Source organism: Nicotiana attenuata, unplaced genomic scaffold (genome assembly GCF_001879085.1).
Source record: "Nicotiana attenuata strain UT unplaced genomic scaffold, NIATTr2, whole genome shotgun sequence".
NCBI classification, from domain to species: domain Eukaryota; kingdom Viridiplantae; phylum Streptophyta; class Magnoliopsida; order Solanales; family Solanaceae; genus Nicotiana; species Nicotiana attenuata.
This window is the reverse complement of record NW_017672134.1, coordinates 103,637-126,632: the sequence shown is the minus strand read 5'-3', so window position 1 is coordinate 126,632 and position 22,996 is coordinate 103,637. Positions and strand designations below refer to the sequence as shown.

The following is a 22,996-nucleotide window of genomic DNA, read 5'->3' as shown; positions in this document are numbered from 1 at the left end:
CATGCAATAGTGGTCGAGACCAATCCACGCTTTAGTACCTTAACGGGGTGGGAAGAGTAGATATGGATATGATGACCGGTGCGCTAATACCACGTGTAGCCCCTCTTTTGAGGAGTGATTACCGGGTATTGCATTGACGTGATCCATATTATAAATAAACCTAGGACCCCTCCGCTCTCTTTCTTTTCCTTTAAAGAATTATGACTTCTTTTCAAAATCAGCCTTTTAATGATTGTTCTATTTTGCTTTTTTCACTTCCAAACATTTGTGTATTAAAATTCCCTCTTATTTTAGCCTTATCTGTTAATTGCACCAAATTCACAAAGAACTATCCGGCCGGGAACCACACTAGTGGATCCTGAGGGGTGCCTTACACCTTCCCCTTAGGATAAATTCAAGCCCTTACCCTATCTCTAGTTATCAAACAAACTTAGAAGTGAACCTTATAGGTGTCCTAATGCACCCTGAATCATTAGGTGGCGACTCTTCAAATGCAAAACCCAGTTCCCAAAAGGAACGAGTTGTCCTATACCCGAAATGTCATAAACCCGATCTCCCGATGCAAAGAGGGAAAAAGAGGGCGCGACAGCATGGCGACTCTGCTGGGGATATTGTGCTTTTAACATTTCAGAGTGTTCTTGTGAATTTGTACCTTCCCTTTATATGCAATTACTTGTTTAAATTCCTTTAAGCGTTTAATTTCTTTTACAAGGCAAAACTGACTTATCTTCTTCGTTTCTTTTCTTTATTACTGCTTCAATTTATAAACAGATGTATTTATTGCTTTCTTAACATGCAAATACATGACAACATGCTTTTTAAGTTATTGCATAATCATGCTCAACATCATACTCCACTCGTGCCAAACAAATACCATAGCAACGCTTATAATGAGTGGTTGCGCTCTTCCTATATTATTACCCCCTAAATTCAGAAAGACATATTTGCGGTAAAACCAGTCGATCAGCGGTGCAGTTGACGGTTCCGTGCCTTCCCCCTTGAGTTGTCCGCTCAAGGGTACCGGTCTAAAACCCCATAGAAACCTTACTCTGTTCAAACTGTGCATGCATCATGGTCAAACCTAGCCGGATCAGTTATGTTGTCCACATAATGATACTTTAAGATAGCTTTGTCCAAAGTCCACTGGGTTTCCCTAAACCCAAAACGAACACCGTCACGTTCTGTGCATTTATTTGGAGAACTAGATGCTTCCTGCTAATCATTGATATTAAATAGTCGAGTCCGATGGGGGAAGGGTCTAACCTTATTTTCCTTGCAGAAACATGAGGCACGAAGTCCCCAGATTCGGCATGGTCACCAACATCTACCCAAGGTTTCTAAGCTGGTGGAAAGATCTACACTCTAGTGAACAAAATCTCGTCAGAAAATATCTGAAAAATCTACCATCCGTTTTGGAGATCCAACCTAATAACATGATCATAGAAGCTGCCACATTGCCAACGCCAACAAAAAGCTGGGATACTTGGAGCGAGGCATAGTAGAACTGGAAAGAAAGTTTCTCAAAAGGGTTGAAGATTCTCAAGAGGCTAAAGGGGTTGAAAGTGGATATTTAGCCAGAGCATACCTGTTGCTAGGACTTCGCGAGTTGGGGAAGCTGTTCGAAGGAGCCAAGGATGCCAAATCTGGGGAAGGTCCTTCTGGGACCAAGTAGATAGGAATTTATCTTTTTCGTTTGAAATGTAACAAGGCCAGTGGCCATTAGTAACTTTTATTTCCTGTTTATTTAATGTCGATTTGGGATTCGTCTTATCTTTATCAATGAAATGAGGCATTTAGCATTCCAAGTTCTCCAAATCAACTTGTCGCTAGGCCCTCCTCGGGCACAACGAGGTTCCCAAATTAGGACACGATTTACATTCCTGCACTACGTGTTTAAATATTGCAACACTTTTTATGATCCTCACTAACTTGATTACCTTTTTGTTTATTTTTTGTTTTGTTATTCCCCTCCCCACTGGTTAGTTCGTGCACTCTGGCAACATCATCTGATTCCACGAGATCCAGGGGCCCTCCACCCACTCCTCCTCTTAGTCCTGCTAAGAACAAGAACAAAGGCAAAATGGAAGATTTGAACATCAGAAAAGAGAACACAACAACCGAGGCCACTGATGGCCATGGTATTCGGGTTCCCGATGTAAATGTGTCACAAGACAATGATATGGATTGCAGTGTTATTCTCGAGGAGGAGGGGGAGGAAGTCCCTTCCATACAGGCTGTAAGCAGAGGAGCACGCCTCATAACTGGACTATCAGGACAACCAGAGCCCGGCGAGTCTCGTGGTAGAAAGGCTAAAACAAGCATCATACACTATTTTTATTTACTAGATGATTTTCCTTTCGCGTTTTAATTCCCGCAATAAGATCTTCTACGTTCAAAACAGTTATGAAATTTAGTAAAACATTTTGACTTTTCTTATGAATCAGCACTCATTATTATTTTTCTCTCATTACTTTACTTATACAGCATTACTATTACTTACCTTGATGAACCAATGACTGTGACATGCAATGAGACAACGCAACAAACATACATTGATTCAGAGGAAGATGACATACCCGAGGAGATTGTCAAAGAAGTGGAGAACTTCGAGAACAGACCTAAGTCCAACCTGGACGAGACAGAAATTGTTAACCTGGGAGATGCAAAAAACGTCACAGAAACGCGAATCAACGTTCACTTATCGCCATCAGAAAAGAAGGAATACACAAAGTTTCTAAGGGAACATGAGGACATATTCACTTGGTCGTATGATGACATGACTGGTCTGAGTACATCTATTGTGGCCCATAAACTACCAACTGATCCGACATGTCCACCGGTAAAGCAGAAGCTCAGGAAGTTCAAGCCTGACATGATTCTGAAAATCAAGGAAGAAGTCACTAAGCAAGTCAAAGCTAAGGTTCTCAGGGTAGTTGAATACCCAACATGGTTAGCCAACATCGTGCCAGTGCCAAAGAAGGACGGGAAGGTCAGAGTCTGTGTCGACTACCGGGATCTCAACCGGGCCAGTCCGAAAGACGACTTCCCTTTGCCGAACATACACATCCTGATCGACAATTGCGCCAAGCATGAGCTGCAGTCATTTGTAGATTGCTTCGCTGGTTTTCACCAGATCTGGATGGATGAAGAAGATGCTGAGAAAACGGCTTTCATTACGCCATGGGGAATGTATTGTTACAAAATGATGATGTTCGGCCTGAAAAATGCAGGGGCCACCTACATGAGGGCCATGACAACCATCTTTCATGACATGATACACAAAGAAATTGAGGTATATGTGGATGATGTTATCATCAAGTCCAAGAAGGCCACTGATCACATGGAGGATTTGAGGAAGTTCTTCAATAGATTGCGGAGGTACAACCTGAAACTGAATCCCGCAAAGTATGCATTTGGAGTACTCGCTGGCAAATTGCTGGGATTCATTGTGAGTCGCCGAGGAATAGAACTGGATCCATCAAAAGTCAAAGCCATTCAAGAACTCCCACCGCCAAAGAACAAGAAGGATGTAATGAGTTTCTTGGGAAGACTTAACTATATCAGCCGATTCATAGCACAGTCTACAGTTATCTATGAGCAATCTTTAAGATGTTGAAGAAGGACGCCGCTACCAAATGGACCGATGACTGCCAAAAGGCCTTCGACAGAATCAAGGAATACCTGTCAACACCACCAGTCTTGGTCCCGCCCGAGCCAGGTAGAACCCTATTACTCTATATCGCAGTGGTAGATGGAGCCTTCGGTTGCATTTTGGGGCAGCATGATGAAACAGGGAGAAAGGAACAAGCCATTTACTATCTCAGCAAGAAGTTCACTCCGTTCGAAGCCCGGTATTCTCTTTTGGAGCGCACCTGCTGTGCTTTGACTTGGGTAGCTCAGAAGCTGAGGCATTACTTCTGCGCCTATACTACATATCTCATATCAAGGATGGATCCTTTAAAGTACATCTTTCAGAAGCCCATGCCCACTGGCAAGCTAGCCAAGTGGCAAATCCTGTCGAGTGAATTCGACATTGCTTACATAACTCAGAAGGCGGTCAAAGGACAAGCATTGACAGACCACCTTGCTGAAAACCCCGTGGATGGAAAATATGAACCTTTGAAAACATATTTTCCCGATGAAGAGGTATCATTCATAGGAGAAGATATTGCAGAATCCTATGATGGTTGGAGAATGTTTTTCGATGGAGCGGCAAACTTCAAAGGAGTTGGCATGGGAGCCGTCCTGGTATCAGAAACCGGTCAGCATTATCCGGTGTCTGCCAAACTCAGGTTCCCCTGCACCAACTATATGGCTGAATATGAAGCCTACATCTTAGGGCTCAAGATGGCCATTGACATGAACGTGCAAGAGCTGCTAGTGATTGGAGATTCAGATTTACTCATACATCAGGTTCAAAAAGAATGGGCAGCCAAGAACTTCAAGATACTCCCGTATCTGCATCATGTACAGGAATTGAGAAAGAGGTTCACGAAGACGGAATTCCAGCATGTTCCTAGAGTCCAGAATGAATTCGCCGATGCATTGGCCACCCTGTCATCTATGATACAGCATCCAGACAAGAATTTCATTGATCCCATTCCCGTAAAGATCCATGATCAGCCAGCTTATTGTGCCCAAGTTGAAGAAGAGGCAGACGGAAAGCCTTGGTTTTACGATATCAAGGAATATTTGGAAAAAGGAGAATACCCGGAGCTACCAATCATACTCAGAAACGCACACTGCGGAGATTGTCCAACAACTTCTTTCACAGCGGAGGAATCCTGTATAGGAGGACTCCTGATTTGGGACTACTAAGGTGTGTCAATGCAAAGGAGGCATCCAAGCGACTAGAAGAAATTCATGCTGGGACCCGCGGTCCACATATGGACGGCTTTGTCTTAGCGAAGAAGATACTCCGGGCTGGTTACTTTTGGATGACTATGGAAACGGACTGCATCCAGTATGTCCGAAAATGTCACCGCTGTCAGATACATGCAGACATGATAAAGGTACCTCCGAACGAGCTTAATGCAACGAACTCACCATGGCCGTTCGCCGCTTGGGGAATGGACATTATTGGTCCAATCGAGCCTGCTGCTTCCAACGGACACAAGTTTATCCTAGTGGCAATTGACTATTTCACCAAGTGGGTCGAAGCAGCATCTTACAGAGCAGTGACTAAGAAAGTCGTGACAGACTTTGTCCGCGACCGCATAGTTTGCCGATTCGGTATTCCAGAGTCGATCATTACTGATAATGGCTCCAATCTCAACAGCGACTTGATGAAAGCTATGTCTTAAACCTTCAAGATCAGACACAAGAATTCTACAGCCTACAGGCCTCAAATGAACGGAGCTGTGGAAGCCGCCAATAAGAATATCAAGAAAATATTGAGGAAAATCATAGAGAAGCATAAACAATGGCACGAGAAGTTATCATTTTCTCTATTAAGGTATCGCAGCACAGTCCGCACATCAACTGGGGCAACCCCCTATATGCTGGTTTATGGTATAGAAGCCGTCATTCCCACCGAAGTAGAAATTCCTTCCTTAAGGATCATACAGGAAGCTGAGCTCAACGATGCAGAAAGGGTGGAGAGTCGTTACGAGCAGCTAGCTCTCATAGATGGAAAAAAATGAACGCAGTTTGTCATGGTCAACTCTATTAGAACAGAATGTCCAGAGCTTTCAACAAGAGAGTCAAGCCCAGGCAGTTCACACCCGGGCAGCTGGTGTTAAAAAAAATTTTCTGCATCAAGACGAGGCCAAAGGGAAGTTCTCTCCCAACTGGCAGGGTCCATACATGGTTCACCGGGTTTTGACAGGAGGAGCCCTCAAACTTGCAGAAATGGACGGAGAAGTCTGGCCAAAGCCGATTAATTCAGATGCAATCAAGCGTTACTATGTGTAATCTTTATGCTTCCCTTATATGATGTAAATTGAACTATGCCTGACCTGATTCCCGTTTAAGAAGGATACGTAGGCAGCCCTATGGGTTCGGTCACAATTCAATAAAATTTTCATTTCCCCCCAAAATTGGAAACTGGGGCAGAATTTTGAGGAAGACCCTCAAAATTCCGAAGTAATTTCAGCCGATCACCACACGAGCAGCAGTCAGAAACGTCAACCCATCAAACTGGGGCAGAATTTTGTGGAGGACCCTCAAAATTCCGTAGCAAGAGAGGTTGTAATGTCCTGAGTTACGTCACAGTCGGCGGTTCATCTAAAAACTATTTTTATTATTATACATTTATGATATACTTTGACAAAATCATGCATGTTTATCATCAAAATTGCCTTGTTTAGCAACGCTACCCCAATGATACACACAGTAGCACCAGATCAAAGACGAGCAAATCAGGCAAAGCCAGGGGGATGCGAACTAACCTTCCCCTTTACAAAACTCACGATTTTTCTTTGGATGCAGGCACCAGGGTTACGAAATCATTGAGCACACTGTACGTCCATACAACAAACATTGTTCAAGAACACGATTCTCCGAATCATTGCACTTACCAACATCTACTATCAGCACGCACCCATAATGTTCCGTATGTCACAATGCTCCCAGTAATCACCACGCCGCAATCTGCTATCAGCTAAGAAACTCTACTGCCATGTGCTATTTTATTTCTTGCATAAGGCTACTACTCTGCCTTCCGAGGTTAAGCTCTACCTCTATCTGCATTTGCATTGCATAAGGCTACCATTCTGCCTTCCAACCTGCATAAGGCTACCATTCTGCCTTCCAACCTGCATAAGGCTACTATTCTGCCTTCCAACTTGCATAAGGCTACTATTCTGCCTTTCGAGGCTAAGCTCTACCTCTATCTGTATTTGCATTGCATAAGGCTACCATTCTGCCTTCCAACTTGCATAAGGCTACTATTCTTCCTTCAAACTTGCATAAGGCTACCACTCTGCCTTCCAACTTGCATAAGGCTACTATTCTGCCTTCCAACTTGCATAAGGCTACCATTCTGCCTTTCGAGACTAAACGCTGTCTCCATCCACATTGCACGGCTGAAAGATCGCCACATTGCACGGCTGAAAGATCGTCACATTGCACGGCTGAAAGATCGCCACATTGCACGGCTGAAAGATCGCAACATTGCACGGCTCAAAGATAGCCACATTGCACGGCTGAAAGATCGCCACATTGCACGGCCGAAAGATCGCCACATTGCATGGATGAAAGATCGCCACATTGCACGGCTAAAAGTTCGCCACATTACACGGCTGAAAGATCGCCACATGCTATTGCATTTCATGGACTGAAAGATCGCCAAATTATCCAAAGGCGTCATCGTTCGGAGGCTCCATCCTCATAGCCTGAGAACACCATGTCATGGCTTGAGGATCCCTTTTCAGTTTCTTGCATATCATTATTCAAAGGCATCATGGTTCGGAGGCACCATTTTCATAACCCGAGAGCATCATTTCATAGCATGCGAAACCTTTATTATACGCTTCATGGCCCAGGACACCATGATCTAAAGACGTCATCCTAACCGCCTGAAGACAACATTCATGGTCCGACGGGAATTTGCATCATGTCTAAATTTACGTACAATATATGCTTGTATTACTTATTTGCAGGTAAACCGGCAAGCAACAGCCGTCCCGGCAGGAGCGTTTCCGCTCCAGTGCCCGCAGCCACATCAGACCTAACTATTCCCGTAAGCCTTTCACTCACTCTGACCGAAACATTGCGTCCGTTCTTGGAAAGTACCTGTCGGCATACTCCGCCAACGGATCCTGAACTACATATGGCCTGATTCCTGTAAAACCAGGGATATGAAGGCAGTTCAAAAGCCAAGGCACGGCCTATCTTCTTCAAACTGTTTCGTTCGGTCAAAATTTGGCCATCATATCTTTACCCGACAACTCTTTCATCCTTCCCGGGTAATGAGGGGCAGCTGTTGATACCCAATTTTTCCCTATATATATTTTAATATGCAAAGTACCTTCAAAATAGCATATGTATGCATTTATAAGTATATCCAAGTGTTCCATTATTTTTCCTTAATTTAAAAGATTTTTTAAATCAATTTATTCCCCTATTTTATACATAAAAATTCAATAATAATTTCTAAAAGTGTCACTTGGGTGATTCACTTGTTGAACTTTTATATTTACGCATTAAAATATAGCCAAGATGATTTTTGCGTATTTTTTACAAATTTTACTTAGTATTTTTAAAAGCTAAATTGCATATTTGCAATATTAACCTCTTTTAGGATTTAATTACGTTTACATTTACAAAATTAACTCCAGTATTTTTAATTAGTTAATTATATGTTATAAATCATTTTAGCACTTTCAATTTATTTCCATAAATTAATTTATTATTTTTATAAGTTAAATAGAAAAAATTGGCTATTTAAATAATGGCCAAATTTCATTTCAATTATAACCCAATTCTGACCCCAATTGAACCCCGACCCAATTACGAATTAAACCGGCTCAAACCCAATTTCATAAACCGACCCACCTACCCCTTCTAATCTAGGCCGTTGATCATTCAGATCAACGACCACTATTACACCTTGCCTTAATTAATCCCGAACTACCCCCAAACCCTTTCATTTGTTACCACCCGCCGCCTCTGAGTCCCTCTTCTCCCCAAATTCTTTCTACTACACCACCCAAACCCTAGCCGCCGCCACCCTAATCCACCCTAATCCATGGCCTTCCAGGGTCATCTGAGACCTGTACCGGCCTTCCATGGCTTCTATGTGTTTGGTTATGTGGTCTCATGACCAGACTTTAAAGGGATTTGGTCCAGTCTTTGCTCGATGACCTTTCTCCAGTCATCCCTGACCTTTCTCCGGCCAGCCATGGCCATTCGAGTCAGACCTTTGACTCTCCTGTTTAGATCGGTAACTTTCAAGGCCTTTCTCATTGCTCTTGGGTTATTCTGAAACCCTAATCTCTAAGACTTTCTCGATTTCTTTCAGATCTACCTTAGATCTATGCTTGCCATGAACTTTTTAAGTGCTTCTCGAAGTCTCTTTGGCTTTTCTTTCAAAGTGACTCTTCATCCTTTCCGATTAGGGTTTTTCTTTTAGATTATTTCGAAACCTCTTCTCTGATTTTAACATGTTTCTGATTTTGCTATGTTTTGCTCATGTTGTTCTTCTATATGAGTTGGTATGTTGGAAACCCTAATTTCTTTGGGGTCTCATTCGAGTTCTGAAGCTGTTTGTTAGATAAGTGCTTGTTTGGTTAAGTTCTTGTTCGATTTATTTGCTTATCATCTATTAAGCTCGACTATTGCTGAAAAGAACCCATGTCTTTGGGTTTGAAACTGTTCGTTTGAATACCTGGCTCGATTTGAAGTTCCTTGTTTCAGAATCTCTTTTCTTTATGTGATTCCTCTGATTCTGGGTTTTTACTATCTTTAAAACACGACTATGCTTGAAACCCTAACTTTTCAAAAGGTTTTCTCATCTGCTACTGTGAGACCCTTTGCATGCTTCTGATACTCTATTTTTCTTCACTATCGATTCAATGTGACTTGACATACTTGATTATTATGCTTCGAATGTTTGCTATCTACTGAACCTTGTGCTACTATTGTATGCTGTTTCTTTTGCCAATAGGTTTGGCCTCGAATGTCTAGTGTTTGTTCACTCTATTTATATGCTGAAGTTCCTTCTTTGATTGATCTTCAATCTTGGGACTGATTTCAAAACCTTTCTTTTATGAACCATGATTTTACTCGCCTGTTTTGAATTGATTGATTCCCTTCCCTTTATTGTAATATTTACCTTGCTGAATCTATTTCCAAAATAAGTATATTCCTGCACTTAGAGTCGATTGCTTACTTAATGTTCTTACTACTTCTTTTATGGCAATAATCAGGCTGTCTCTAAATTGATTTCCTTCCTTATTTTGAATCCGTTAAACAGTGATTCCTTAATTAAAGGGAATCACTTGTATAATTGATTCTGACTAATTATTTCAATATTTGCACTAAGATTTTACTTGTTACCTCTCCTTCACTCGTTTTCAAAAGGATATAAATGCCCTGTACCCCTCCTCTTTAAAAGACACGAACAGAAGGAATAAAAACACTTGAGTTCAGAACACACATTCCACTAAAGCCAAAGCCGATTAATTCAGATGCAGTCAAGCGTTACTATGTGTAATCTTTATGCTTCCCTTATATGATGTAATTGAACTACGCCTGACCTGATTCCCGTTTAAGAGGGGATACGTAGGCAGCCCCATGGGTTCGGTCACAATTCAATAAAATTTTCATTTCCCCACAAAACTGAAAAGTGGGGCAGAATTTTGAGGAGGACCCTCAAAATTCCGAAGTAATTTCAGTCGATCACCACACGAGCGGCAGTCAGAAACGTCAACCCATCAAATTGGGGAAGAATTTTGAGGAGGACCCTCAAAATTCCATAGCAAGAGGGGTTGCAATGTCCTGAGTTGCGTCACAGTCGGCGGTTCATCTAAAAACTAATTTTATTATTATACATTTATGATATACTTTGACAAAATCATGTATGTTTATCATCGAAATTGCCTTGTTTAGCAACGCTACCCCAATGATACACACAGTTGCACCAGATCAAAGACGAGCAAATCAGGCAAAGCCAGGGGGATGCGAACTTGCTTTCCCCTTTACAAAACTCACGATTTTTCTTTGGATGCAGGCACCAGAGTTACGAAATCATTGAACACACTGTACGTCCACACAACAAACATTGTTCAAGAACACGATTCTCCGAATCATTGCACTTACCAACATCTGCTATCAGCACGCACCCATAATGTTCCGTATGTCACAATGCTCCCAGTAATCACCACGCCGCAATCTGCTATCAGCTAAGAAACTCTACTGCCATGTGCTATTTTATTTCTTGCATAACGCTACTAATCTGCCTTCCGAGGTTAAGCTCTACCTCTATCTGCATTTGCATTGCATAAGGCTACCATTCTGCCTTCCAACTTGCATAAGGCTACTATTCTGCCTTCCAACTTGCATACGGATACCATTTTGCCTTCCAACTTTCATAAGGCTACTATTCTGCCTTCCAACTTGCATAAGGCTACCATTCTGCCTTCCGAGACTAAGCACTATCTCCATCCACATTGCACGGCTGAAAGATCGCCACATTGCACGGCTGAAAGATCGCCACATTGCATGGATGAAAGATTGCCATATTGCACGGCTGAAAGATCACCACATTGCACGCCTGAAAGATCACCATATTGCACGGCTGAAAGATAGCCACATTGCACGGCTGAAAGATCGCCACATTGCACGGCTGAAAGATCGCCACATTGCACGGCTGAAAGATCGCCATATTGCATAGCTGAAAGATCGCCACATTGCACGGCTAAAAGATCGCCACATGCTATTGCATTTCATGGACTGAAAGATCGCCAGATTATCCAAAGGCGTCATCGTTCGGAGGCACCATCCTCATAGACCGAGAACGCCATGTCATGGCCTGAGGATCCCTTTTCAATTTCTTGATTATCATTATTCAAAAACATCATGGTTCGGAGGCACCATTTTCATAGCCCGAGAGCATCATTTCATAGCCTGCGAATCCTTTATTATACGCTTCATGGCCCACGACACCATGATCTAAAGACGTCATCCTAACCGTCTGAAGACAACATTCATGGTCCGACAGGAATTTGCATCTTGTCTAAATTTATGTACACATATGCTTGTATTACTTACTTGCAGGTAAACCGACAAGCATCAGCCGTCGTGGCAGGAGCGTTTCTGCTCCAGTGCCCGCAGCCATATCAGACCTAACTATTCCCGTAAGCCTTTCACTCACTCTGACCGAAACATTGCGTCCGTTCTTGGAAAGTACCTGTCGGCATACTCCGCCAACGGATCCTGAACTACATATGGCCTGATTCCTGTAAAACCAGGGATATGTGGGCAGCTTAGAAGCCAAGGCGCGGCCTATCTTCTTCAAACTATTTCGTTCGGTCAAAATTTAGCCATCATATCTTTACCCGACAACTCTTTCATCCTTTCCGGGTAAAGAGGGGCAGCTGTTGATACCCAATTTTTCCCTATATATATATTTTAATATGCAAAGTACCTTCAAAATGGCATATGTATACATATATAAGTATATCCAAGTGTTCCATTATTTTTTCTTAATTTTAAAGATTTTTTAAATCAATTTATTCCCCTATTTTATCCATAAAAATCCAATAATAATTTCTAAAATTATCACTTGGGTGATTCACTTGTTGAACTTTTATATTTATGCTAAAATATAGCCAAGATGATTTTTGCATATTTTTTATAAATTTTACTTAGTATTTTTAAAAGCTAAATTGCATATTTGCAATGTTAGCCTCTTTTACGATTTAATTACGTTTACATTTAAAAAATTAACTCCAGTATTTTTAAATAGTTAATTATATGTTATAAATCATTTTAGCACTTTCAATTTATTTCAAGAAATTAATTTATTATTTTTATCAATTAAATAGGGAAAATTGGCTATTTAAATAATGGCCCAATTTCATTTCAATGATAACCCAATTCTGACCCCAATTGAACCCCGACCCAATTACAAATTAAACCGGCCCAAACCCAATTTCATAATCCGACCCACCTACCCCTTCTAATCTTGGCCGTTGATCATTCAGATCAACGACCACTATTACACCTTGCCTTAATTAATCCCGAACTACTCCCAAACCCTTTCATTTGTTACCGCCCGCCGCCTCTGAATCCCTCCTCTCCCCAGATTCTCTCTACAACACCACCCAAACCCTAGCCGCTGCCACCCTAATCCACCCTAATCCATGGCCTTCCAAGGTCATCTGAGACCTGTACCGGCCTTCCATGGCTTATATGTGTTTGGTTATGTGGTCTCATGACCAGACTTTGAAGGGATTTGGTCCAGTCTTTGCTCGATGACCTTTCTCTGATCATACGTGACCTTTCTCCGGCCAGCCATGGCCATTCGAGTCAGACCTTTGACTCTCCTGTTTAGATCGGTAACTTTCAAGGCCTTTCTCATTGCTCTTGGGTTTTTCTGAAACCCTAATCTCTAAGACTTTCTCGATTTCATTCAGATCTACCTTAGATCTATGCTTTCCATGAACTTTTTAAGTGCTTCTCGAAGTCTCTTTGACTTTTCTTTCAAAGTGACTCTTCATCCTTTCCGATTAGGGTTTTTCTATTAGATTATTTCGAAACCTCTTCTCTTATTTTAACGTGTTTTTGATTTTGCTATGTTTTGCTCATGTTGTTCTTCTATATGAGTTGGTATGTTGGAAACCCTAATTTCTTTTGGGTCTCATTCGAGTTCTGAAGCTGTTTGTTAGATAAGTGCATGTTTGGTTAAGTTCTTGTTCGATTTATTTGCTTATCATCTTTTAAGCTCGACTATTGTTGAAAAAAACCTATGTCTTTGGGTTTGAAAGTGTTCGTTTTATTACCTGGATCGATTTGAAGTTCCTTGTTTTAGAATCTCTTTACTTTATGTGATTCCTCTGATTCTGGGTTTTTACTATCTTTAAAACTCGACTATGCTTGAAACCCTAACTTTTCAAAAGGTTTTCTCATCTGCTACTGTGAGACCCTTTGCATGCTTCTGATACTCTATTTTTCTTCACTATCAATTCAATGTGACTTGACCTACTTGATTATTATGCTTCGAATGTTTGCTATCTACTGAACCTTGTGCTACTATTGTATGCTATTTCTTTTGCCAATAGGTTTGGCCTCGCATGTCTAGTGTTTGTTCACACTATTTATATGCTGAAGTTCCTTCTTTGATTGATCTTCAATCTTGGGACTGATTTCAAAACTTTTCTTTTATGAACCATGATTTTACTCGCCTGTTTAGAATTGATTGATTCCCTTCCCTTTATTGTAATATTTACCTTGCTGAATCTATTTCCAAAATAAGTATATTCCTGTACTTAGACTCGATTGCTTACTTAATGTTCTTACTACTTCCTTTATGGCAATAATTAGGCTGTCTCTAAATTTATTTCCTTCCTTATTTTGAATCCGTTAAACAGTGATTCCTTAATTAAAGGGAATCGCTTGTATAATTGATTCTGACTGATTGTTTCCATATTTGCACAAAGATTTTACTTGTTACCTCTCCTTCACTCGTTTTCAAAAACCTATAAATACCCTGCACCCCTCCTCTTTCAAAGACACGAACACAAGGAATAAAAACACTTGAGTTTAGAACACACACTCCACTAAAACTCTCTCTCTTTTCTCTGTTGCTACTTGTGTTGCTGCCTTACCTAGCCGGCTGAAAGCCAAGGCTAGGAAGCTTGCTTACTTTTCTTTCTACATTTGCATCTTCACTGGTATGTTCTAACTAATTTTTCAGCATCAACAACAACATGTTTCTTTACTATTTCCTTCACCCTTGCTTGTTTCCCGCTTGTGTTTAATCAAGTCCCATTACTAAGTATGCTGTAATCTGCCCTTTCCTCTTTTGAATTAATGCTTTCTTATGTATGAACTCTGTCAGTCACTTATTATGACTTTTATTATGACTTATGAATCCTAAACCCCCATATCCCCTATGTGTTTGATATTCCTTGGTTGGTTTGGGGCATGTCAGCACTAGACATTGCTGAGCATGACCCAAACCCGACCTCCTTGGGGTCATAACCTCCATATCCCCTCTATGTGTTGTGTTCTCTGACTGGTTTATGGGCATGCCAGCACCATCTATTGCTGTGCATGCCCAAACTTGATCCCTGCCTAAGGACATGTGCTCCTTGCAATGTATTCAAACCCCTGACCCCCCTTTGTATGAAAATGCTGATTCTGTGCTTTACTATTACTTTCCCATCACCCTACCCCTCTCTGTTCTCCACTCAGTTTTAAATCTCTATTCCTGCACTTCCACCATATTCTTAGACTTAGGTTCTGCCTCTCTTGTGTGAGCCTTGCCTTGGGACCCATGAGTTCCCTCTGAACTTGGACACATAAGGGCTGGCCCTTCCACACTACACTTATCTCTATCTAAGTTCTGCAAACTTGGGTGTAAGCATTGCCCGGGGTCCTTTGAGACCCTTAGGGAACTTTGACACACCCAGGTCTGAGAAAGGCCCTGGAAACGAAAAATGGTATATGAGGTGATTTATTCCCTAACTCAGAGAGGAAGTCAAGAATCAGGCTTCCTCTGGTTGTAACTTCTTTTGTTTTATATTTTTTTTGATGTAATTCAGTATTTTGGTTTGTTATAATTTGTAATAAACACTCGGGGTTGGCTAGTGAAAAGGGATGGGTAATATGCATGTTTAGTTGTTTGAAGGGTAGAAAACATGCCTATAGGACTGGTTTTAAATTCTGCGTGTTCAATTCTACATTTAGATAACCTGCCTATAGGACTTACTTTAAATTCTGCATGTTCAACTTTACATTTAGACACCATGCCTATGGGATCTGTCCTCTAATAAATTCTGCATGTTTGACTCTACATTTAGATAACCTGCCTATAGGACTTGTTTAAAATTCTGCATGTTCAACTTTACATTTAGACACCATGCCTATGGGATCTGTCCTCTAATAAATTCTGCATGTTTGACTCTACATTTAGGTAACCTGCCTATAGGACTTGTTTAAAATTCTGGATGTTTGTTACCACACTTAGACACCATGCTTATTAGGATCTAAACGGCTATAAGCAGATATCATGTTCATAATGTTAAAATCTGTATTTTCATAGAAATCATGCCTATAGGAATTCCCGAGTAAAATCCTGCCTGTTTCCACTTCACGTTCAACTAGATATCATGTCTATAGGAATTAAAATCAGCAACACTAGATATCATGTCTATAGGAATTAAAATCAGCAATAATGGATATCATCGTTTGTAGAATCTGAAACCAGTCTAGCTTAAAATCCGCCTAATTCATACTATTCTGAACTAGTTTTTTTTAAAACAACTTACTCTCCCCTTGTTAACACGGTTTAGCAAGCATGCCTATAAGATCTCAAACCACTCGTTTTAAATTTGTTACTGCTTTGCCACGCTCTGAATCAGTAATAGATACCATGCTCATAAGATCTCACCCAAACACTTAGGCAAACCTTAGGAAATAACAACAAATAATACTGAGCCCGCTTCTGTTAACTAGTAATTGCTACAACCAGCAGGCAGGCCTGATTCGGACTTCTTATCTGAGTTACGTAATAAATTGGTCTGCTTCAACAACTTAAACTCCCCTTGCCTTAGTATTTTAGATTCAGACCTTGATTGTTGTTTGAGTCATGCTATTTGTGTGCCTTGTTTGAGGAGGTATACATGAGCCTTCAGTGTTTACGTGCTTTTCCCCTTTTTAATATGCAGTCCTATGTGTTTTGTATGTCGCCTTAGCTTTTTCACCTTTGAAACGTCAAAGTCAGTCTAATATCCCTCCCCTTTAGGAATAGTAGTCCTAAGTGCCTCCGGGACTGATAGGAATAGGATGGGTAATAGCATGCAATAGTGGTCGAGACCGATCCGCGCTTTAGTACCTTAACAGGGTGGGAAGGGTAGATATGGATATGATGACCGGTGCACTAATACCACGTGTAGCCCCTCTTTTGAGGAGTGATTACCGGGTATTGCATTGACGTGATCCATATTATAAATAAACCTAGGACCCCTCCCCTCTCTTTCTTTTCCTTTAAAGAATTATGACTTCTTTTCAAAATCAGCCTTTTAATGATTGTTCTATTTTGCTTTTATCACTTCCAAACATTTGTGTATTTAAATCCCCTCTTATTTGAGCCTTATCTGTTAATTGCACCAAATTCACAAAGAACTATCTGGCCGGGAACCACAGTAGTGGATCCTGAGGGGTGCCTAACACCTTCCCCTTAGGATAATTTCAAGCCCTTACCCTATCTCTGGTTATCAAACAAACTTAGAAGTGAACCTTATAGGTGTCCTAATGTACCCTGAATCATTAGGTGGCGACTCTTCAAATGCAAAACCCAGTGTCCAAAAGGAACGAGTTGACCTATACCCGAAATATTATAAACCCGATATCTCGATGCAAAGAGGGAAAAAGGGGGCGCGACAGCCCATCAAAACAACCTAATGAACAATACACATTGCTTCTGTTTAACCCAAACAATAGTTACTATGGTCAAAGCAAATTGTACACGGCTAAAACCAGTCTCGTAGTACGTCTAGGTCTCCGACATGATAAGCCAAGCTCGAGATATGGTAACAGGGGGGCCTAGACCGAGGTAGAGATCTCATCAATTTGGAGTCCAGACCATAACGCCTGCCCTAGAGGATATCGGGGTCGTGATTCAGATCGGTCCTAGCCTTGATCAACTTCGAAGAGCTTTGTCAGGTGATAGAGCACGGCCAACAGAAGACCGTGATATCCGTGACCGACCGAATATCACGGTGGGGATCTCGGCACATACTGAGAAGAATTCGGCAATCACTTAATTAGGAGATTTTTATCTTTTATAGAGTTGTACCTAATGTAGGATTCCCCTACTATATAAAGGGGGTCTGATTACTTGTGAAACACATTGTAATTCGCACTTCAAGGGAATATATTATTATTTTCTCTGCTAGTAGCTATCTTTCATGTTCATTAGCGCTGATCGTGGTGAGCCCGGATCAAGGTCGATTATTTCACTGGGACTGGAACTATCTCAATCGTGTGGTTTGAATCTATTCTGTCTTTGTTTATTCTTTATTTACTTCAGTAATTACTTTGTGTTGAATTAAACCACGTATCCTTAAAATAACTTACAAATTTAATTGTTATCAGATTTTGGGGGTAAACAGTTTGGCGCCCACCATGGGACTAAGGATAATAGTGGCTATTTTGATACAAACTTCTATAACACACCCTATTTTACGCTTGTTATTTGAAGTGTCTCTCATTTCGGCCAAAATCCAAAATATCGAACTCCAAGTCAGCCCATCTAATCGTAGACGCCAAATCCGGGACAACGTGGCACCCGAAAATGAGGTTCCCCTAGCCGATCTCGGCGGAGTCCCAACCGCAGACTCGATCGATGTTAGCTCGCATGTGGCCATCAATACAAATTTGCCCACCGATCCTGAGAACAACATCCGCAGAGATGTTCAATTGGTTACAAAAAGCACGCACGACGACGAAGATGGTGGGATCAACTTGCGGGTGATCTTCCCAATGTTATAGGCTCAACAGGCAGCGATAGCCCAACTCTAGAATCAGAGCCGCGCGCCGACCAGGATTGAGCACAAACCATCCCGGGAAGTCGTCCACAGAAATGAACTGACCCTCGGAGAGGTCGGATGAAAAGGAGTCGGGGACCAACCCCGAGATCAAGAAGATGCTCGAAGAACTAGCGAAACGGATAGAATCGGGGGTGAAGAAATCGAAGCCAATGACAAGAAGGTGGAAACCTACAATTCCAGGGTTGATCAAATCCCAGGAGCACCACCGATATTGAAGGGCCTGGACTCTGTTCCGAACTTTTCCTCCAAGTGCCGCTCCAAAGCCGATTCCTAAGAAGTTCCGCATGCCCGAGCTTCCTAAGTAGAACGGAACGACCGATCCAAATGTGCACGCGACTTCCTACACATGTGCCATCAAAGGGAACGATTTGGAGGATGATGAGATCGAGTCTGTCTTGGTAAAAAAGTTTGGGGAGACTCTGTCCAAGGGAGCCATGATATGGTACCATAGCCTACCTCCTAATTCTATTGACTCATTCGCTATACTTGCAGATTCCTTCATAAAAGCACACGCCGGGACTATCAAGGTCGAGAGCAAAAAGTTAGATCATTTCAAAGTAAAACAAAGGGATAATGAGATGCTCCGGTAATTCATGTCCCGTTTCTAAATGGAACGAATGGACCTACCCCGATTGCGGACGATTGGGTCGTCCAAGCCTTCACCTAGGGACTCAATGTTCGAAGCTCGTTGGCTTCACAACAGTTAAAACAAAACCCGATAGAGTATCTCGTTGTTACTTGGGTTGACATACATAACCGATATCAATCAAAAATCAGAGTCGACGATGATCAACTTGGGGCCCCTTCGGGGTCCGTTTATCCCGTCAAGGCCGTCGATATAGCCAAGAGAGACATTGATTGTGAACTGAGATCAAGCAGGGATAGTTATCAACCATATAATGGGGAGCATAGAGGTAACGGATCCGGGAGAAACCCCATAAGAAGTGAAAGGAGAAGTGATCGAGGTCAAAGCAACCAGAGACTCATGGGCGAAAATGGTTTCGACAGGCCTATCGTGCCTAAGGAAGCATCGAGGTTACCAGAATACAACTTTAATGTCGACGTTGCCGCCATTGTATCTGCCATCGGACGCATCAAGGACACCAAATGGCCTCGACCTCTACAATCTGATCCAACCCAAAGGGATCTTAACCAGATGTGCAAATATCATGGCACCCACGGCCATAAAAAAGAGGATTGCCGACAGTTGAGAGAGGAAGTAGCCCGGTTATTTAATAATGGGCATCTTCGAGAATTCCTGAGCGACCAAGCTAAGAATCATTTTAGGAATAGGGATTCTAATAAACAGGCCAAACAGGAAGAACCACAACACGTCATTAACATGTTCATCGGTGGAGTCGACGTTCCTCAAGGGCCGATGTTGAAGCGCACCAAAGTATCCATCACGAGGGAAAAATAAACTCGAGATTACGTACCAGAAGGAACTTTGTCTTTCAATGACGAGGACTCAGAGGGGATCGTGCAACCCCAAAATGATGCACTGGTAATATCTATACTCATAAATAAATCTTAAGTTAAGCGTGTGTTAATTGATCCAGGTAGCTCGGCCAACATCATCAGATCGAGGGTCGTGGAAGAGCTCGACCCACAAGATCAAATCGTGCCTGCGATCTGAGTCTAAAAGATTCAACATGGTATGTGAAACCACCAAGTGGGAGATAACACTACCGGTGAATGCCGCCAAGACCATCCAGGAAGACAAGTTTTATGTGATCGAAGAAGACATGAGGTACAACGCTTTGTTCGGGAGGCCTTGGATCCACAACATGAGAGCATTGCCCTGGACTCTGCACAAAGTGCTAAAATTCCTAACGCTAGGAGGGATTAAAACAATCTACGGAGAACAGCCAGACGCAAAGGAAATGTTTGCGGTTGAAGAGGTGATTTCGATATCCGCACTTGCAACAACAAAGGGGCCAAGTTCAGTCACAAAGCAAGAAGCTAAACAGCAATTACCAACACTAGCCTGGACCTAACCGGAGAAGCAGGGGACTGGTGAAGATGATGATTACAGGGTTCCCAAGTCTTTTATTGTCACGACCCAAAATCCACTAGGGGCCGTGATGGCGCCGAACACCTTTGTCAGGCAAGCCAACACCAAGAAGTTAATTAAATTTCCATTTTAGTATTTATTGAATTATTCCCTTTATACATTAAACAATAAATAATGAAATTCACTGAAATAAGATGATGTCTTTAACAAACTTAATATTGAATAATCCCATAATTATCCAAGAACTCGGTGTCACAAGTGCATGAGCAATTTCTAGAAAATCAAATGAAGCACAATAACTGTCCGGAATACAAATTGGACAGAAGGTAGATACTATATACTGAAAGACACTATGCCGGCTGCTGGTCGCCTCGAGAGATACAACTCACCTAAGTCTCTGTTAGGGGTGTTCATGGTTTGGTTTGGATTGGTTTTTCCCTTAAAAGAAACCAAACCAAATAAGTCGATTTTTCAAATATTAGAACCAAACCAAACCAATTAAGTCAGTTTTTCCTTGATTCAGTTTATGTCGGGTTTTATCGGTTTTTCAATTTTTGTGGTTATTTGTTGGTTTTTTCTTAAAAATAAGACATACACTACCAAACAGAAAATCCGGCGACCATATTTTCAACGTAACACTATCAAATTAATTACCTTTTGAGAAATCTATTATTTACCAAGATATTTTGTTAATAATTGAATCAAATAGTGATGAATAATTTAAGGACTCAATTAAAAATATATTATTTTTAACACGAAATAGATTCTTACACTTACCAAAAGAAAACTACCAATCAAACTAGAATGTAAAGGTAAAGAACTATACTAAAAGTGCAAACTATTAACATTCACATTAAATTTTTGAAACTTTGTATAAAAATATACATATATATAGGTGTAATAATAAATTTGAAATAGCTACTCTTATAGTTGGTTTGGTTCGGTTTTTTCCGATTTTTTCCTGATTAAAACCAAAACCGAACCAAATTTGATCGGTTTTTAAAATTCAAAACCAAAACCAAACAAAACCAAAAAGTATCGACTTTTTTGGTTGGTTTGGTTTGGTTCGTTTTTCGGGTTTTTATGAACACCCCTAGTCTTTGTATCATCCATGCTGCTACGCCCATTAGGCCGCTAGAGGTACATGTGCTTGTGTAACAAAAATGCATAGCAAGTGTAGCATGAGTACAAAAACAACGTGTACTCAGTAAGTATCAAGTCTAATCTCGAAGAAGTAGAGACAAGAGTTCGACTTCGACACTTACTAGTGGTCCAATAATAATATACCAATAATATAGTAAATCGAGGATTTTCATAAAAAGGGCTGAACTCAATAGCATGAGGCAAGTAAACAATTCTTTCTTTTATAGGAAATTCCTAAATTCATTTTCATCATTTATACATTTATCTCAGGCCAGGGAGAACAAATATCAACATCAATGAATTTCAAGGCAAGCAATACAAGCATGCGCAAATCATGCTGAGGTCGTACGACCCGATCCAACAATATTTAAATTGTGCACTACAAGTGGGTCGGATGGTGCGAACCATAGATACATCTATTACACCGCTCGCGAATAAAAAATACGATGCGGTCAAATATAAATAAACACACCAAACAGTCAATCAAGGGAAAATAGTTATCCAATAAAAGGAAATCTCTATTTTTAGAAGTCAAGAAACGATGTCTAGTCTCTTAGAAATTCATTTACACGTTCAATATGTTTTAAGCATTTTAAATTGACAACAAGATTTCAAGTATTACAAGTAAAGCATGCTTTTGGCTCCTAGACTACCCAGACTAAAGCATAATAGTAGCTACGCTCGGACTCTCGTCACCTCGTGCATATGTAGCCCCCACAATAACGACCCGACCGGTCGTGTTGAGCCCTAGCGCGTTGTTCAGCAGTTTGAGGCCATGAGCAGCTTCATTTCAGGTATTACGACTTGTACGCGTGGTCAGAATTGAATTTCGGGAAGTTCGGGGTTGATTCAGAAGGAGAATTTTCATTTCGAAAGCTTTAAGTTGAAAGAATCTACTAGGATTGGATTTTTGAGTAAACGACATTGGAATCGAGATTCGAAGATTCTAGCAGGTTCGTATGAGGATTTCGGACTTGGGCGTATGCCCGGATCGGGTTTTGGATGACCCGGGAGCATTTTGGCGCCTATTTTGGAGGTTAGCATTTTGGAAGAAATTTCATAGGTTTGGGTTGCAATGCATTTCAGTGTTACCGACGTCCGTTTGGGAATCCGAATCTGGGAGTAGCTCCGTATGGTGATTCTGGAGTTGGGAGCGCGATCGGAAGTGAATTCGGATGTCCGTGGAGCATTTTGGAGTCATTTGGCTAAAGATAGAAATTTGAAGGTTTTTGAGAAGTTTGACCGGAGGTAGACTTTTTGATATCGGGGTCGGAATCCGATTCCGAAAGTTGGAGTAGGTCCGTAATGTCGAATATGACTTGTGCGCAAAATTTGAAGTCAATCGGACGTGATTTTATTGGTTTAAACACCGGAAGTAGAAGTTTGAATTTCTAAAGTTCATAAAGCTTGGATTGGAGGTCGATTCGTGGTTTTAGCGTTGTTTGACATGATTTGAGGCCTCGAGCAAATCCGTAATGTGTTTTGGGACTGGTGGTATGATTGGTTGGGGTCCCGGGGGCCTCGGGTGGATTTCGGGTGGTTAACGGATCGAAAATGGAATTTTTGGAAGGCTGAAGTTGCTGGTTGCGTGTGTAACTGCACCTGCGAGAAAAGGGCCGCA

At 41.4% G+C, this 22,996-nt stretch overlaps 1 protein-coding gene across 1 annotated transcript; it reads left to right on the top strand.

Annotated features, from left to right (window-relative positions):
- The first annotated feature begins 18,652 nt into the window (after positions 1-18,652).
- LOC109211991 lies at positions 18,653-19,638 on the top strand. Its single transcript, XM_019375591.1, has 2 exons — positions 18,653-18,804; positions 18,996-19,638. Exons 1-2 carry the CDS (start codon positions 18,653-18,655, stop codon positions 19,636-19,638), a joined length of 795 nt encoding a protein of 264 aa, XP_019231136.1.
- The last annotated feature ends 3,358 nt before the right edge of the window (positions 19,639-22,996 follow it).